We start from the raw sequence: 19,420 nt of genomic DNA on the forward strand, positions 1-19,420 counted from the left end.
TTTTTTTTTTTTCTAGATTCTTTCTTTTCTGAACACATTATGCAGACGGTACCATCTGCAAATGGAGGATAGTTTTATTTTCCCTTCAGATCTATACATGTTTTATTTAACTTCACCTTACTTCCCTGGTTGGAACGTCAGGTGGTCTACTGAATAATATATTGATTATAATTATAATAATTCTTTTTTATTTCAGTGGAGAGCATGAATGCAGTTTCTTATTACAAATTATGCATAAAGATTGAAGATTGCTATCTTGGAGATCTAGATCCTTACTAGTAATTAATAACCCCTCCCCCCCACCCATGGTATTCCTCTTTGCTCTGTAGTTCACTTTATCTGATATCAACACAGCCATTCCTGCTTGCTTTTGCTTAATGCCTGAATGGCCAATATATTTTCATCTACTTACTTTCAGAACACATACATATTCACACACATATGCACATTCACAATTACACACATTCACACATAGTACATGCTCACACACTCAATACTCTCACATATATGCACACACACGTGTATGCACATACATTCACAATAATCTCACACCCATGCATACACATATGTACACACACTCACATTCACACACACATTTGCACACGTACACACACTCACACATACATGCACACTCACACATACAAATACTCTCACACATGCATATACTCACACATATATGCACATGCATGCACACTCACATTGTATTTAATACACATACCATTGTATTTAAAGTAAATTTCTCACAGGTATATCCATTTCTTATTCTTTTAAAAATATCCTACCTGTAAAACTCTGGAACTAAGCTCACGTATTTAAATCATTTATATTTAATATAATTATTTAGATATTAAATTTAAGTCTGCCATGTAATTTTGTTTTTGTTTACTCTCATTTTTAGTTTTTTCCCTGTGAGCAGCTTGATTTATTTTGAATTTCATTTTTATTAGGTTATACTGTTTTTTATGAAGAGCTCTATGAATAGTTTTAATGTTTATTTATTTTTAGATGGTGACTCACTGTGTATCCTTGGGTGGTCTGGAACTCTCTATGTATCTCTTTGTAGAACTGTTGCCTTTCTCCCAAGTGCTGAGATTAAAGGCATGTACCACCATATCCAGTTATATGCAGTTCTGTAAATGGTTGCCTCAGGTATTGCATTGTAGATTTGTAACCTACCAAGATAGACTGATAAAATACTAGTTTCAGTAAATTTTTAAAATCAGTTTAGGTAGCATTGAAATTTATCTTTATTAGATAATTGCCTTATTTTTAAAAATCCCCTCTCTCTATATTAAGAGCTGTATTAAGCAATGGTTCCATTTGCTTCAATTGTCAAGTACAACTTGAGGAACAAAGAATGAAGTGAAAACCTATTTTGTGTGTTTGTGCTTTGTTCTCACCACGCTCCTGTTTATTCCAGCAGCCCTCATTTCATCATTTCCTGGGTTTAGCTGCTCCATTAGGGACATATTCCAGACATTTGTTCTCTCTTCTTCTCCATCACTCCAGAACGTAAATTTTCTCTTCCTTTTTGAAGCGTATTCTCCAGGCTATGGGGTTCTAGGTTGACCCTTTTCCTTCTTTAGTGCTTTGTGTCACTTCCCCTGGGAGCCTGGTGTCTGACAATGTCGTTCAGATTGTTCCATCCCCCAAGGAAGTTCCCCCCCCCCTTTCAATAGCTCTGGTTTTGTCCCTTGTTTTTAGGGTGACTAGAATACAATGTGCAGGGAGCACTGGTCACTGACTTCACTCCTGTTGGGGACCCTCTAGCTTCTCCACTTTGCTGGCTCTGTCTTCTCCGCTTTGGGGGAGTTTTCAGTTTCCTAAATTAGGGTTCAGTGTGCTTCCTTCCACTCCTTCTGGACTCTGATAGCATGAGTTCAGCTAAAATTCTCACCTCCCTCTGAGGCTCTCTTTACTTTCAATCTCTTGCATCTTCCTCACTCTCTCTTCCCCCTCCCCTTTCTTCTCTAATCCCCTCCCTTCTCCATCTTCCCCTCCCCTCCCTCTTCCCATCTCTCCCTCTCCCCTCCCCTCCCTTTCCTTTCTTCCTTTCTCCCTCCTCATCTCTCCCTTTCCTCCTCTCTCCTCCTCCCTCTCCTCTCCCTCTCCCCTTCCTATCTCTCTCCCTCTTTCCCCTCCTTCTTCCCATCTCTCTCCCTTCTTTTCCCTCTCCCCTTTTCCCATCTCTCCTCCTCCCTATCTCTTCCTCTTTCCTCTCGCTCTCCCTCTCCCTTTCTCTTCTCAAACTATCAGAGTACAGACTCTTTCCTCTGTCTTCTCTACTCTAGACTTGAGTCTGTCTACAAATAAACCTTCAGCTATTGTATTTTAGAGATTCTAAAATTTCCATTTCATTCCCCTTTGCTCCTCGGTGACACTCCTTCTTTGGAGATGTCTACTGTTTCCTTTGCTTTAAGCACACTCATGTTTGCTCGCTGGGGTGTTTGGTCTGTTTTAGAAGTCTTGTCTGAACTTCCAAACATCTGACTCATCCAGCTGTGGACGTCTGTGGCTGCCCTGTTCTCACTGAGTGGTATTTTTCTGTTTTCTGAGGAGAGTGTGTTTATTAGGATCTGGTGATTAGTGGAGATGTATTTTTAGGATTGGGATCTTATTTAAGTCCTGGGCTTGGACTCTGCTAACTCTGGCGGGTGAACAGTGGTGTGGATTAATCACTCCTTGGGTGGGCTGGGAAAACAGGAACTACTCAGAATTAGATGGGACCAGGGGAATAGACTCCTGGTTCCTTAGGTCTCCAGTGGCAGCAATGTGTATGTGTGTGTGTGTGTGTGTGTGTGTGTGTGTGTGTGTGTGTGTGTGTTGGGGGGATGGTTATTATATTACCACCTAGTGCCCGAGTGCTGATTAGTGTCCCAGCACTAGGAGGACTGGGTCAGCTTTTACAGTCTGACTGGGTTAGAGTCACTCCACCTGCTGTTGGCTGGAGTGTGGTGGGGAAGGGCTGCAGGCACTGCTGTGATGTGGCTGGGCGTAGCCTATAGACTCTGTCTTTTCATGCTGCCATTGCCTGACCCTCTGCCTTTCCTTAGAGCTTCTTTGTCTATGTCCATTTGTTTCTGGGTTGCCAGCTTCTTCGTGTTTAGTTAGGGATGCAAAAAACGGTGAGAAGGACCCCAGAGATGCAATAGCACCTCCCCCCACCCCCAACATTGGCCTCACTAGTGGCTCTTCTCTCTCCCACTTGAAAATGTCCATTGCTGTGTTCGGGATGTGCAGGGTTCTCAGCTGCACAGAGAGAGGAATGTTGAAAAGCACACAGTTCCAGCTTCTCTTTAGTCTTTAAAAACATGTTTAATTGTTTTTATTTTTCATATGTATTAGTGTTTTGCCTGCGTGCATGACTTCCTTCTGCATGCCTGCATCCATCCCTTCTTCTTAATAGATGCAGAAGTTATTGGCTTATTTACTGAAACTATAGTGGAGAGCTTTCCAAATTGTTGAGATGCTCTGGGAATTCTTCACAGCATTCTATGGCCAGGGAGCACTGGGGATTACATCATCTTGTGGACCCAACAGTTGGGTCATCTCACACACATAGGTGTGGCCCGGAGAATTCATAACCAGAGTGATATCAAATATTCTCTTCCCAGTGCTCATTGTCTCCAAATCTCTGACTTTTCTGAGATTAGGCTAGAGGTTTAAAAATAGAATAATTTCTAACAGTCAATTAAATGTAGTCAGATTAAGCCTATGCTAACCAAAGTAATGCAAACAAAGTATTGATGAAGGGTTTCCATGGTAACGTTTACCTCTTAGCCCCTTTGAGCTGTTGGCAGGAGGGTTATTTTGGATTTGCTCTTTAGCAAATGGTTTGGCATATGCCATAAAACTTTAAATACCATGTACAAAAGTGTCAAAACGAAACTCACTGTTTTATACTAATGTGCTAACAAAAATGTGCATACCGGTACTCTCCATTTGGGATACCCACACACACTAAGAAAATAGCCTTACAATAAGAAAACAAATGGGCAAGAAATTCCATAATTGGTAAGAAATTTGAAATAATCCAAGTTTCCAATCAAGAGGAAGTTTCCAATCCTCTTGATTGGAGTGGAATTGAATTTAAGTTATGTTCTCTCTATCCCAGGGACTATTATGTAGCCATTAATGGTGATGCCTGCAATGAATTTACAGTCCTGCAGAAAATTCTGCATATAACAGAAGCAAACAAGAAGTCTATGCAAAACAATTATCTGTACTTATATTACCTAAAGAATTCATCATGTAGTATCAGAAATGGCATCACTCCCCCAGAGCAGCCAGGCTAGAGGAAAATGTACCATGTCAATGAAGAGGCAGGGTTTGGGCACATTAGGGACCTCATCAATGAAGAGGCAGGGTTTGGGCACATTAGGGATATGCTCAGCTTTTGTTCTTTTTTTCCTTTACTAACAGATTTTTCCAAAATTTTCTGAGCCCATGCTGTCGTTACATAATGGAAGAAAGTATGAAATCAGTAGAGACAACCTGCAGGAGGCGTTTGCTCTTTACATTTAACGGAGCCCATTCACAACCCTGCAAGGCCCTACACAGAAGGGGATAGCGCCATGTCACTGAAGACGCGGCTGGAAAGAAACACTTTTCACATGCTCAAGTGTAAATCGAGGTGTTCCCAGAGGAGTGCTGGAGTCCCATGAAGACTTTGGGGGTGAGAAGATGACCTGCAAGTTGGGGATGTGGTTCAGCCGGTCCAGTACTCGACTGGAAGGCACCAGACACCCTCCATCATCCCCAGCATCTTAAACCTGGCAGGGAGGGACATGAGGTGGAGGCAGGAGAATCAGAAGATTAGGGTCAACCTTGACTACACAGTGAGTTAGCAGACAACTTGGGATCCATGAGGCTTTACCCCTCCCTGTCCCTTATCGCTAAAAGTAAGACTTCATTCCTACTATCCAGTGGAGAGATAGCTCAGTGGGTAAAAGCAGAGGTGGGGTGCTCAGTGGATAAAGTGCTTGCTGTGCAAACATGAAGACCTGGGTTCGGATACTCAGTAACCATGTAAGACCCAGATTCATTGGTGCATGCCTCTAAGCTCAGTTCTAGAGGTGTGGACTCACTCAGGAAGATCCTTGGGGTTTTGCTGACCAGCCTAGTACAGCTGAGATGACAAGCTCTGGGTTTAGTGAGTGACCCTGTATCAAAAAATATGGTGGTGGGGCTGGAGAAACGGCTCAATAGTTAAAAGCACTTGTGGCCATTTCAGAGGATCTGAGTTCAGTTGGTTCTCAACGCCCACATCAAGACTCACAACTGTCCATAGTTCCAGGGGGTCTGACGCCCTCTTCTGGCTTCCTTCAGTACTACATGTCCATGGGAGTGCTTCTTACTTTGCAGGCAAAATACATAAAGTAGAAGTAAATACATCTTAAAAATAAGGTAGGGAGTGATCGAAAAGATGCCCTGGGTAAACCTTGGGCTTCTGCATGCACACACAGGTAAGTGTATCCTCTGTCTGTCTGTCTGTCTGTCTGTCTGTTTTGTCTCCCTTTCTCTGTCTCTTTGTCTCTTTATGTCTCTGTCTCTCTCTCTTGAACACACACACACACACACACACACACACACACACACACACACACCAGCAACTCCGGGGCAGTAGCGCACCCTACCTTCTCCTGGGAGGATTCGCTCTCTTCACAGACCTCTCTGAGTAGATCACGGGCTCGAGAGAGGTTTCTCTGCTTGTATGCGGTGTGGATTTCTTCCATGCTGGGGCACTGCACTGTGGAGTTGCCACCTGGTAAAGACAGTTTGCTGCCCATGTCTTCGGCACCTGCATGGGAGGACATGTACACATGGTGTCACTGGCTGGTGACCTCTGGGTAGTCACGGGAGGTGACAGTGGAGGAATACATGACATCACGGGGTGGGTGGGGGCGGTTAGGAAGAGAATCCTGAAATGCTCCTGTCAGCAAGCTCCTATATCTCTAAGGACCCTCAGCCATTCTGGAAGGCATTTACTGGGGCAGTGGGAAGTTTAACACAGCTTAGCGATGGCTGCAGGGGACTGCCAACTGCATCTGCTCCAGTGCCCTGGGCAACAGGAGGCAGTCAGCATTCTGGTGAGAGAGCTGGCTGTTCTAGGCAAAAGGATCTACTACTGTACCCCTCTTAGGGAGAGAACAGCTATGACTGAGGGTGTGGGAATCTACACACTTCTCAAAAACACTCAAAAGGTCAAGTGGCTAAGGACTGGTAATCCTTGCCTCTGCACAGACATGCCACCCTAGTATCTCCAGCAGTCCTTTGAAACTCTGGACCTTTAGACACGCTTGGACCACACGTGCAGTTAACCCACGCTGTTCCTAAGGTGTCCAGTGACCCTACTATTGTGATTATCTGAATTGTGCCTTCCTGTAGACATATCTCTGTTCTCTATAAGTGAGTGCTAACCTGTCCTGGGTAGAGGAGGGGAGGTGGGATTCTCTGGCCAGATGAGCATCTGGTGCTGCTTGGGATGAGAGGCCAGACATGTAGAGGACTTGGTGCTTGGTCCTTATGGAGCAGCTGGACACAGCTGAATGCTGCACTGGGTGGAAAGATATGGGTGAAGGACATCACTGTCCCCCATCAGTGTCCTGCTCCAGAACAAGGTTCATATTAGAGGTCTGCAAGCTAGCTCCCAGATGCTGACAAATAGGCTTTGGAAGTCCCCTAAATGTTTTAAAGTTCTTCCCAAAACTGTTTCTCTAAAGCATGTGCATATTTCTCTGGAAAGAAAAGTGAAAGCGTTCTCTCTACAGATGTTACAGAAAAGGCTGCAGCTGATGAGAAGCTAAGTCCTGAACTGTGTTGAGTGGCAGGAGATATATGGTGAGAATTCTGTGATTCATGGCTAAGATTCACACAGGACGAGGGACCCTGGGATAAGAGGGGGAGCTGGCAGCCACCACCTACATCTCTCTAAAGGAATGATGTAATGCGGGTGCTTTCCTTTTTATTTTTATTTTTATTTTATTTATTTATTTTTGTATATTGTTAAATAGATGCTGAGCAGGATGGCCCTAAAACACAGACATCACAAAAGTGAGCCATATAAGAGCAGCTAACATCTGGAGAATGTCTTTGAAGTATAATTTGGACTTTAGCTGATCCTCAGAAGCCCATGACTTAAAGGCTCTATCTCCTGGCAGCTGACAGATCTGTTAGCAGATAGGCCTACTGGGAAATCATCACATAACTAGGGGTGTAGCCTTGGGACCCAGGGCCCTTGGTCACTCTCATCCCCTCTCTGCTCACTATAAATTCATGAGTTGAACATTTTAGGATCCTCACAGACTCAAAGCAGTGGAGCAAATATGTCATGGACCAAAGCTATGAGCTAAAATAACCTTTTGCTCTTTAAAGTTGGTTAGATCAGGTATTTTGTTATAGTGAGGGAAAACTGGCTACTCAACAAAACTCAAAAATCAAGTGCTTAGAAACAAATTTCACAAAAAGATGAGTAAGATCTGAACTCTAGAAAAAACACTGCTAAGAAAATTAAGATCTGTGTAACCAGAAAGATCTCAGATGCTAATGGATTAGAGACCAAATACTGTGAAGATGCCAGTCACCCTGGATTTATGCAGATTCAGTTTCAGTTCAACCATAATGCCACTGTAACATTTCCCCCATCATACAATTATATCAGATTCTTAAGTTTATATGGAAACCTTGAAGAACCTAGAAGAGACAAGCAATCTTGAAAAGGATTTATATTTCCTGATTTCCAAACTTAACTACCATAAGGCTCCCACCAGCAGCCAGTATGATACTAGCATAGACAAATATCCCCACAGGACATAACTGAGTTAATAAACAGAGTCTTGGGCCTGGGCAGATGGCTGAGATTTCCACAAAAGCATGAGAACCCGAGTTCAGATTCCCAGCACCCAAGTAAAACCCAAGAGTTGTGGGCACCATCTGTCACTCCAAAGGGTTGGGAGGTGTGGAGAGAGAGCTCCCTGTAGCCAGCTTAGCTGAATTCATGAGATCTGAGTCTGGTGAGAGAGGTCTGCCTCAAATAGCAACGTGGACAGGCCTGAGAGGGGGCTCAGTGGGTAAAGTGCTTGCTGGGTAAGCTTGGGGGGGTCAGAGTTTGGATTCCCATTAGGTGTGTGCAGCAGCCTGTAATTTCAGGCTTGAGAAGGCAGAGATGGGATCCCCAGAGCCAGTGAGACCAGAGAGGCAGCTCTGGGTTTGACTGAGACCCCAGTGCAACAGAAAATGTGGACAAGTGATCAAGGGAGATTCCAAGCATCCACCTCAGGCCTCCACATGTGAAAAAACACACACTCACACACACACTCTCTCACACACATACACACAAAGGCATATAAGCACACACCACACCTAGACAAACACACGCATACAACACACACACACATTTACATACATACATAGGTATACAAACATACACCACACTTAGATAAAAACATGCATACAAAATACACACAAACACATGCACAGGCACATGGACATACACCACACCTATGCAAACACATGCATACAAAACACATACATTCAAACACACAGACCACACAAACACACACATGCACACCCCTGCACAAATGAACACATACATACAGCAAATACACAAAGACTCATATTTGGCCATCTAATTAACGTTTGACAAAGGTGCCAAAACACAATGGGGGGAAAGAATTTTCAATAGATGGTGCCAACATAACCAGTGTCCTCATTGCTGGGGCTGGAGCGGTGACTGAGCAGTTGAGAGCATTGCCGCTCTTCCAGAGGAACTCGACTTCGGTTCCCAGCACCCACACATTGGTGTACATCTGCCTGTAACTTCAGTTCCAGGGGATCTGACCCTCTCTCCAGGACCCCGAAGGCACTACACACTCACATTTCATACACACATGCAGGCAAAACTATTCACATACATAAAATTAAATGTAAGAGATGCTTGTTTCTTATAGTGCACAAAAGTTAACCTGAGATGGATTATTAACCTAAAATATAGAAGCTAAAACTACCAAGGTCCTAAGAGTTCAGAGAAAACAAGGTTCCTTAATGGTGCTGCAGTTTGACATGGCCTGAGTGTGTCTCAGTCTGATGGGACTTAAGGACTGGGAGCGAGACAGCACTACCGGAAGGTGCTTTACAGGGTGAAGGCTCTTGGGAGGTCTAAGTGGCGAAGGCTGAGGAAGCTCTCACTGTCACCTGTGATCACCTGCCTGCCCCTGCACATACAGCCTGCCCCTGCAATACAGGGCTGCCTGGCATTCAACACAAGTTCCCCATCTCTGCCAAGTTGGTGTGGGCTCACTCAGGTTCTGAGACTCTAGAACTCTGACCTACACAAACCTCCTTTTTTTTTTCTTTTGTCAAGAAGCATGTGTCCATTCTTTGTTACAGTGGAGAAAAGATGACCAATACAGAGGGTCCCAGAAAACATAAAGGAAAACTGCATAATTATACTTGATTAAAAGACTTGGAAGTAATGAAAAGTTGCTAAATTAGACTATGTCAAGAGTTTAACATTATATAAGCCCATCAAAAGGAATCCTTTAAAGAAACAGGGAAATTCTAGTCGGGAATATACACAATGTCAAACACATCTGAAAAGAAATGGTACATAGATTACCATAAAGAATGTTTTTTAAAAATACCTATAATATAACAAAAAGATAACACAATTTTAAAGAGTCAAATATTTGAACACTGGGAGGCAGTCAAAGAACTCAGTACCATTGCCCATCAGGAAAACACAAAAGCCACCACAACACCCACTACAGTCCCACCAGAGCGCTAGCCTTTAATGAAACATGCGCAGCCAGAATGCTCAGGCCTCATGGGTGAGAATGCGAACTATAGACAGCTCTAGTGGTTTCTTTCACAAGGGAATACACACTAACCTATGATCTACCAGTGCTTTTACCCAGAATGAGTGTGTCCAAAAAAGTTATCCAAAAATGCTCATAAAAGTGGTAGTCATGATCTCTCCAAGCTTCAAGTAGCCTGGGTGTCCATCCATGGGAGCATAGACAAGCAAACTGTGGGGCCATAACTGTTCAATAATAAAAAGGAATGAACTATTGACCATTCTGATGGCTGATAGGAATCTCAAAAACAAAATGCTGAGAGGATAAAGCACAACATGGTACTGTTTCTTGGGGGTGGGGAGGGGCATGAAGACATTGCTTGTGCTGATGGTACCAGATCCTGATCGAGTTTGCATTACACAGAAGCTGTATTCGCTAAAATGTACCAAAGGCCAATTTAAAATATATGCATCATACTTTGTAGGCATTTTATCTAAAAAGCTATCATAAACATCACACATACATTAGTTAAGGGTAAAAAGTAAGTTGGTAACTTACTTTAAAATCATTGGAAATGGGATGGGCCCATGTCAACCTCTAGGTGGTAGGTGTATGGGTGTACCCTGGTTCAATTCCTTCAGTATAACTGCATATTAGGAATTTCTCACAACAACACATTGGGAGAAATGAGGTTTATAGTGTCAAACCCTACATGCAGGGCTCACCATCTGACATACAGTATGAGCTTCCCTATCAACACAGAAAAAACCCTTTGTGCAGAAGCCAAAGTAAGCTGCTTACAACCACAGTAGATGCTATCTACAATCGTTACAACATTTCGTAAGCTAGGATCTGACCCTTTCCAAGGCAATTGTTCTGAAAATCCATGACAGATCATCGCATATGGCTGAGAGCTTTCCTGAAGCATGAGGATTGCTAGGTCTGAGGGGAGATCTTGGGTTCTGTTTCTGGAAAGACAAAGCTTTGCACGTATGTGGCTATACAGTGTGAATATGGCAGCTTCTCTCTCCAGCTCACAGGACAGTCTCCATTAATTATTCACAGCCTGTGACCCAGGCAGCTAAGAGCAGGCTGGGTGGGAGAAGGGCCATTAGTAGAGGTGAGAAGGAGGCGGAGTCAACCCCCATCAGCACTGGGCACTTCATCATGTCATGGCTCAGCTTTCAGAATTACATAAGCAGCCGCTATCTCATAATCAGCCAGTGTGCCTGTAGGTCTTTGCTTCTGCTCCTGTTCAGGCAGCTAGATCCTGAAGTGACATGAAGGAGAGCCATGAAGGTCCTACATCCATACAGGTCCTACCGTGCACAGGAAACTACAAGAGTGCTTTGACTTTAACACTGTATTTAAATAATGCCAAGGGGAGTAGCAGGTGTCGTGGATTGCTTTAAATTCCCTGGACTTGGGTTTTTCAGCTTGGTCCCCCATTTCCTTAAGTTGTATAACAGCTCATGTGCACTCTAGTCTGGGGCTCTAGTGAGCTGGAGCTCTAGTCTGATCAGGCTGTTGCATGGGTACTAATGCATGCACACACAGCTAACTACCAATCTCATGCAATTTCCAGAAATGCCAAACATGAAGGTTAACATGTATTGATGCTGAAAGAAAACGTGAGACTCCAACAATGAGCATTAAGGATGGGTTGTGAGAGGAGAACAACAGAACTACAGAAGACTCTTTAAATTCTTTTCCAAGTTTCTTGTACTGGACTGGCATGGCTGGTTTGTCTTAAATAGAAATGACACATACCTCAGGAGTAGAAAGCCAGAGAAACACCTCATGTTAAAGGCAGCCTTACCATGGTCAGATATCTTTTTTTACAGGCAAAGATTTTTCATGGAATATCTATTTTTTTTTAAGCCCAAGACGTTATAGTTCTATAATTGTGAGTGGATGACTTTGATATAAAGTTTAAAAAAATTGAGATTGTTTAGCTATGTGTACCTATCTATTCCGGTACTAATACTTATCATCTTGCTGAAAATAACATTGTCCTTTTTATGTGTTTTTTTTTTTTTTTTACATTAAGACTTATCAATGTATTCTTCAGATTCACTTGAAAGTCATATAGAGATTTCCCAAATCTATTCTTTTAACAAAACATAAATGTCTCAAGTAGCAAGAGCTGGTATGAAAATAGAATATTGAATAGCTTAGTTTCAGATATTAAAAATCCTTCTCATCATCTTTATTATGTCCTTATTTTCCTAAGTAGCTGCAACCTTTTCCAATATACACTACAAACAAGCGCATCATTTGCTTTTAATACAATTAAGACGCCTGTCTAGCTGAGCAGAGGAGGGGGGACCAACAGCATCTTCTAAAAAAGATTCAGCTTCTAAAAGAGCTGCCTGTCAGACTTTAGTAAAGAGTCGACCAGAAAGAGGGAACAGAAACATGGTGCCCGGCAAGGGTCATGGACACGGCCCACGTGGAGTTATCCAGGAACACGACAAGAAGCATTTAAGTGAGCGCAGAGCTCCTAAGTGCAGTGTTCCTGTTTGACAGCAAGCATGAGTCGCAGCCGTATCCTGGATACTCCAGGCATGAGTGGCAAATTCAAGTTCATTATGGGAAGAAATATTGGTTAAAAGAAGTGAACGATTCTGAAACCCATAGAAAGAGAACCTCATTTGTGTTTGATTCTTGCTTTCAACCCAACAAGCTGTTTATCTCGCCAGGCTCACACAACATGCCACAGTACCAGTCCTATCTGGGGGAAACGAGTTTGTTGGCGATAACTCCCTCCCTAGGACTTACATAATTCTTGTTCTAGAACAACAAATTATTCTGACTACAGACACACTAGCAGAAAGGATCTACATTTGTTGTTGATTTATAGCAACAGAATCTCACAGATATTACAGAGCAAAGCTGCTGGGACCCTGTCCGAACAGGGTCCTAGGAGCTCACAGACACTGTCACACCGCAAGGACAGCCTCCTTTGTCTCTGTCCCTGAGGATGTCCTGTCTCAAAGCAATTCTTAACTTTTCTTCTAGATCAGGGTTTCTCCCAACACAATAACCAAGAACATATTCTCTACTGCTTTTTCCTACAAATCATGGGCAATGGAGAAATTATACAAAAAAGTAAATTTAATTCTGAGATCTAATTTTGACTGCATGTGCATAGCATGTATGTGTGTGCAAGTGTATGCCTGTGTGCATGCATGTGTGTGTGTATGTATGTGTGTATGTATATATGTATATATGTATGTATGCATATGATAGTTCTCTGAGTAGGAGAAATGTATATGATGGGAGGAAAAGACCATTGTTATTTAAGTATATAGTGTCTTTATATTTGAGAGACACATTCATGACACTCAGAAAAGGCACTGCCATTTTATTGGCACACACATGACATTGCTGATTACATTCACTTCCATCAACAGAACAGCAAAAGGGTCAACTGACCCATCAGCCCTCAGCTCACTGCAGAACAAAGACAAGCACACTCCAGGACGCTACCAACCTGGTCAGAGTTGTCCAATGACCTTCCTCCATCACCGAGTCCCCATGTGGCCACAGCACAGGGAAGGAAGGCTGGGCCTCCTCAGAGGTGACACCCTCTTTGCACTTCAGCGCTCGCCTTGGTGACCCTGGCTTTAGTAGCCATCAGAGAGCAGGATGCTTCTCTCTTCCCCAGACACCAGTGGAAGGTTTTAGCTTCAGCTGCAGTTTTTACCTCTGGGTCGCATTACGGTGAAATCCAAGCCTTTATTTCTTTGAGGGAAGAGGCAGAAGATACAGGGTGCCAGGGGAGGGAGGTGACCCTCCAAGGCAATTCCTCTTGGCTTCAGATGGCTAATACTCAGCTCCAGTCCTGTCTGCTAGCTGCTGCACCAGCATCGGCATCAGCAAAGAGAGCAAAGCAGGGGCCGGGCCGGGAGCCGGGGACCAGCTGGAATCCTGAGGTGAGTGAGTTTCATTCTAGCCAAGCTCCCCGAGTATAGACTTAGAACCCTGTGGCTAGTCTCACCTAATCTTTGGAAATTTCTAATAGTAAAAGACAGATGGATGGCCATATATATATACAGACTGCTCCATGGGAGAAATCACATAAAAGACCTATTTTCTTTAAAAAAAAAAAAACCACACAATCAGGAGATAGCATAGGTAAAAGCACTCACTATATAAGCCTGATGAGCTGAATTAAAATCTTCAGAAGGCACCTAAAACCCAGAGGTGGCACCACAGACACCTATAATAGCAGCCCAGGCACCTGGAATGGCAGCATGCACCTGGAATGGCAGCATGCACCTACCAGTGATGGCAGGCAGGCAGGCCAACTGGCCAGACTAATGCACAAGTGAAGAGACTCTGTCTCAAGGGAGGTAGAAGGCTAAGAAATAAAGTCAGAAGTTGTCCTCTAACCATGCCACCATGGCAAGCACAGGCCTGCAGCCACATATGATTAAGTACTCACACACACACACACACACACACACACACACACGCACACACACACACATGCACGCACACTCACACGCACGCACGCACACACACAAACACACACACACACACACTCTTACATGCACATACACACTGAAACCAATCCTAAAATATTATGTTATGTCCACATTCACATGACACAGTAGAAACTGGAAAGACAAAATTCACTGCTGGGAGAGTGTGGTGAAATCAGAGCATCTTATGGTACCTTGGCCATTGCTAGAGATATTACACATGTCATGACGATTCATAAAGCAGGAAGAAAATCCAGTATAACCAGCCCCAAGAGGAGGTTCTAATTGTGGACCTGTGGTTTTCTCTTAGGAATTAACCTGTAGGATAACATACCACAAACCAAAAGCTACAAATGCTACTTCCTGCAGAGCTCCTGTGCCAGCCAGTGAAGTGCCAGCCAGCCAGGGATGGCAACATCAGGGAAGTAGACACTTGGGACTCTCCCATAGGACAGGGGCTTGGCTTATGTCACTGGATATAGTACCCACAACCCTGTTCTGAGGGAGTCCTGGCTGCCATGTACAAATGAGGGGTGGGGGCAGGAGGACGGCTAAAAGTTCACAGAATTCTACAGGATCAGGGGGAGAAGAGAACCTGTGCTTTCTAATTGTAGAGAGCATAGTGTCCATGTCTCTGCTTTACAATATAGGACCTCCTAGGACTTTCAAATGAGAAACTGTGAGTCACTAAAATGAATCAAGTACATAGAGCATTGTCCATATAGAGCATTGTGCAATACAGCATTGTGCACATAAAGCATTTTGCATATTATATATTATGTAAAGTATAAGGGTGGTTAATTTAAATATTCTCTTATATCTATCTATCTATCTATCTATCTATCTATCTATCTATCTATCTATCTACCTACCCATCTATTCATCCATTCGCTCATCCATCCACTTAACTATTTATTTGTTTGTTTGTGTGTATGCACATGTGTGCATGCCTTTGTGTCTATGTGGAGATCAGAACACAACTTTTAGGAGCTGCCTCTCTCCTCCTATCACATGAGTTCCAGGGATCAGACTCAGGTCACCAGGCTCTTACCTGGCCACCTTCTCCAGTCCTGGGCTGGTAGATCTTGAAGGACTGAAAGGTGCCTGAGGGGTAGAGAAGCATTGTTGGAGCTGCAGTGAGGGGATTCTACAGAGGAGTCACTAAGGGGTTGGGGAGATTCCCCCTGAGGCTGGGACCTGTGTGAAATAGAAGAAAGCAAAAGCAGAAAGCCTGAAGTATAAGGATGCTCACTCTTTCACTGCTTCCAGTCAGCCATGCTGTGAGCGAGTCTGCCCTACCACTCTCCTGTGGCCATGGGCCAAATCCTATGAAACCGTGAGCAAAGTAAACATTTCCCCTTTAGCTTGTGTATGTCAGGCATTCTGTCAGAGCAATGACAGAGCTAACTGAGAGACACATCACAGGGAAACATGTACCATCCTGCCATCTTCTCTCCCTCCCCCCCTCCTCTTCCTTCTCCTTCTTCCTGTTTCTCTCTCACTTATAAATATGAATGAGAATATAAATATCAAACATGAGAATGGTGGTTGCCTTCAGCAGGTAGTTTGTTATTTCTCAGTTCTGCTGGGTTCTCTGGGAAACACCCCACTTACATCTGCCTTTCTCCCAGCACCCACACAAGGCTGTGTATCTCATTAGCACCTACCATGAGGTGACCAGGCCTGGGGTGGTTCAGGAAACTTTACCGAGCTCTGTATAGCACAGCTAATATTTGGACCTTGGCCACCAGAACACAACCTTCTGCCCTCTAGGTTATCAGCCAAACATTAGATTCTTATTCAACATAAGATATGTCAGTGGTGTGCATGGTAAGGAACATGGTATCTGAGAGGTGAATGATCCTGTCTCCCTGGATGGGGAAAAGCCAAAGCAGAAATGGAAGCAGTTGTCCTTCATCTCCTGCAGTGGCAAGAAAGAGAGAGAGACAGCAAGACGCAGGCATGATGACTTCTCTCCTAAATTTAGATCTTTCTCCAAAAACTCACCCCACCACTCCTTCACTCTATGGACATTTAATACCTCCTATGTGCTGATTCTGGACCTGGAGCCTGCTGAGACAGCTTAAGTCAATGTTGTAGTTTTCCCTGGAGTTTACTTTTAAACATGTGCAGCAGAAAACATGCCCTCTGCACAACTAGGGATGTTTGAAGGACTTAGGATGGTAAACACACAAGAGCTGATTTATGAAAGAAAGAACCATCGGTCTGAAAGAGAAAAGCCAAAGAAAAGACAATACGTTTAACTCCATACCTACAGCACAATATAAAATGCTCTAATATGAAGATACAAAAGTTAAAAAATAATTCCTAATCTGATCTTTGAGGTGATGTGATCATAAATACCAGGAGATTAGAACATCCTTTGATACCGCAATCCTGTTTGGAGTAACAGAAGTGTAATTAAGTTGTCAGAATGGGGTTCAAGCTCCAGGTTTCCCTCTTATAGCTTCCCAGGGATTGGTAAGCATTTAGGATCTTTAATTCTCCCCCTTTTGTAGAAGGATACCTATGAAAGGATTGGGCTGTATATTCCACATAAGTCAATCAGAAGAACAGATGTGGGCACAAAGGGACTCAGGCCCCTTCTTCCCACTCTTGTCCTTATGAGGCAGTTGTGTGCGTTGGCATTTCCTCAATGGACCCCAGGTTTCCTTCCTTCCCTCCCCACCCTTTCCCTGCTGGCCAACATTCTCCTCTGCCCAGAACCCACCACAGATGAGAGTCCCCAAATAAACAGTTGTGGACTTCCCCTCTGGGCTTCCTTCACTGTCCTCTGCCTATATGTGATCTGACCCAGATCCTGCCCTCTTGGGAGGGTGTCTATCCAGCACGTCCCTCAGGCCAGGCCCCACTGACTCACTGCTACGGGTGTATAGCAATTTGTCCTCTACACAACAGGCACCCACCAAAACTTCCTCAGTACCCTCTGCATTCCAGGAGAGTGTTCAAGGGGCTGTAGCAGTGGTTCTCAACCTGTGGGTCATGACCCCTTTGGAGGTCAAATAGCCCTTTCACAGGGGTAGCCTAAGACCATTGGAAAAACAAATATTTACACTACAATTCATAGCAATAGCAAAATTACAGTTATGAAGTAGCAACAAAAGTAATGTTATGGTTGGTGGTTACCATAACATGAAGAACTGTATCAAAGGGTCACAGAATTAAGAGGGTTGAGAATCACTGAACCTTTGTCCACCTACACTTGATGTAACATGACTCAGGGACATAGGACTCTGTGAAGAGCAAGAATGATCTGATCTACTCAGGGCCTTTCTGGAATTTTCCTTCCAAGAATAGCTTTATTGCCTCCTGTGCCCCCATTTCCCCTCTGTTCCCAAATCAGGCTGTTTCAGAATAACATTTACAGGACTCACGTCAGATCAAAATTCACACAATTTCCAGGTAGTATTCTGGGGCTTTCCACTTCACACAAGGATCTGAAACTTAACCATATACTTAGGAATACATGGCTGGAGATATATAAAGCATTCTAAGGAAGGAGACCCTGAGAAAGCTCCAGAGAGGGTCAGAAGAGTGGGATCCCCAAGAGCCACACACCCATCGCTCCCACCCCTTCTCCCTGTCATTAGCACCTTTCCTGGGGTCCCTGGTATGCTTCCATTACCTCTTTTCTTCGGCGACCAAACTAGAGGGAGTGGTAGAGCCTGGCTGGCTCAGAGGCTCTGTGGTCAGGGTCAAGAGCCTGAAGGTGTGGGCAGGTTTTAGCACACTGCCTGACCCTTGCCGGGCTCTGGGGAGACGCAATACCATTGTCATTACTTAAAATTAAGTTAGAAATTTAAAGTTAGAACATTTCCAAAGAAACTATGAAGTCTGAGGTTCTTAATCATATTCTCCAGCTACCTGGGACCAGTTGGTGTCAATTCAATGGGTAAACTGGACCTAGCACAAGCCAGTGCTGAGGGGCAGAGGTAAAGGCGGACTAAGCTCCCTAAGTGTTCACTCCAATGTGAGCCACAGCACAGACAGGCACTGCCTGGCAGGCTGCTGAAACTCAGTAAACTTTCAGGTTAGCTGGGTGTGGCCACACATGCCTGTGATCCCAGCACCTAGGAGGCTGACATAGGGAGACTGTGGCTTCGAGTCTATTCTGGGAGGCAGTGTAAGATGTAGTCCTGCCCCCACCCATGGGAGAAAAGTCCCTGTCTAGGGAAAACAACAACCACTTCCCCAAACACGCTAAATGTAGAAACAAAACACCCTGATTGCTTATGTTGACAGTGCCTTTCTCTTAAAACGCTGCTTAAGATTACCACAGAAAATCAACACCAGAAAGAGAAAGGAACTACAGAACAGTAAAAAAAAAAAAAAAAAAAAAAAAAAAAAAAAAAAAAAAAAAAAAAAAAAAAAAAAAAAAAAAAAAAAAAAAAAAAAAAAAAGGAAAAAAGAAAAGAAAAGAAAAAAAGTAACAAGATGGTACGAGTAAACCTTTTTTATAATATGTTTGATTATTTTTTATTTAATGTCTGCATATATATTTAATATATGTATATATGATCAAAATTCACATATACATACATTGTATATATACATATATACAATATACACACATTTGTAGGTGTGTGTGTGTGTGATCCTCTAAAGCAGGAGTTATAGGTGGATGTGAGCCACTTGATGGGTGCTGGGAACAGAACCAGGTCCTTTGGGAGAGGTGCAAGTGCTCCCAATTACTCAGCCATTTTTCCAGTCCAAGAGTAAATCTTTACCATCCATAGTTACTTTCTTGTGTGTGTGTGTGTGTGTGTATTCCATATTTCTTATATTTATTTGTTATTAAGCACTTAGGTCCTGCCCAGTTTTTTTTTTTATTGGATATTTTCTTTATTTACATTTCAAATGTTATCCCCTTTCCCAGTTTCCCTTCCTTCTGGAAATACCCTATCACATCCTCCCTCACCCAGCTTCTATGAGGGTATTCCTCCACCCACCCACCCACTCCCACCTCCCCACCCTCAATTCCCCTACACTGGGGCATCGATCGAGCCTTCATAGGACCAAGGACCTCTCCATCATTACTTTCAATCTGAATGGATTAACATTTCCAATCAAAAGGCAGAGAAAGTCCCAAGTAGGAAAAAATAGGAAACGCTTTGT

General features: G+C 43.5%; 1 protein-coding gene across 4 annotated transcripts in view; it reads right to left on the bottom strand.

The window, feature by feature from the left end:
- The window catches only part of Lrrk1 (leucine rich repeat kinase 1), a 134,131-nt gene that overhangs the window by 84,895 nt on the left and 29,816 nt on the right, over positions 1-19,420 (bottom strand). For all 4 annotated transcript variants that reach the window (XM_031386922.1, XM_031386920.1, XM_031386919.1 and 1 more), the window contains exon 3: positions 5,637-5,800. In XM_031386922.1, coding sequence (XP_031242782.1) covers positions 5,637-5,800 — 164 coding nt within the window. The remainder of the gene's footprint in view (positions 1-5,636; positions 5,801-19,420) is intronic.

The sequence above is a fragment of the Mastomys coucha genome, unplaced genomic scaffold (assembly GCF_008632895.1).
Source record: "Mastomys coucha isolate ucsf_1 unplaced genomic scaffold, UCSF_Mcou_1 pScaffold21, whole genome shotgun sequence".
In the NCBI taxonomy this organism is placed as follows: Eukaryota; Metazoa; Chordata; class Mammalia; order Rodentia; family Muridae; genus Mastomys; species Mastomys coucha.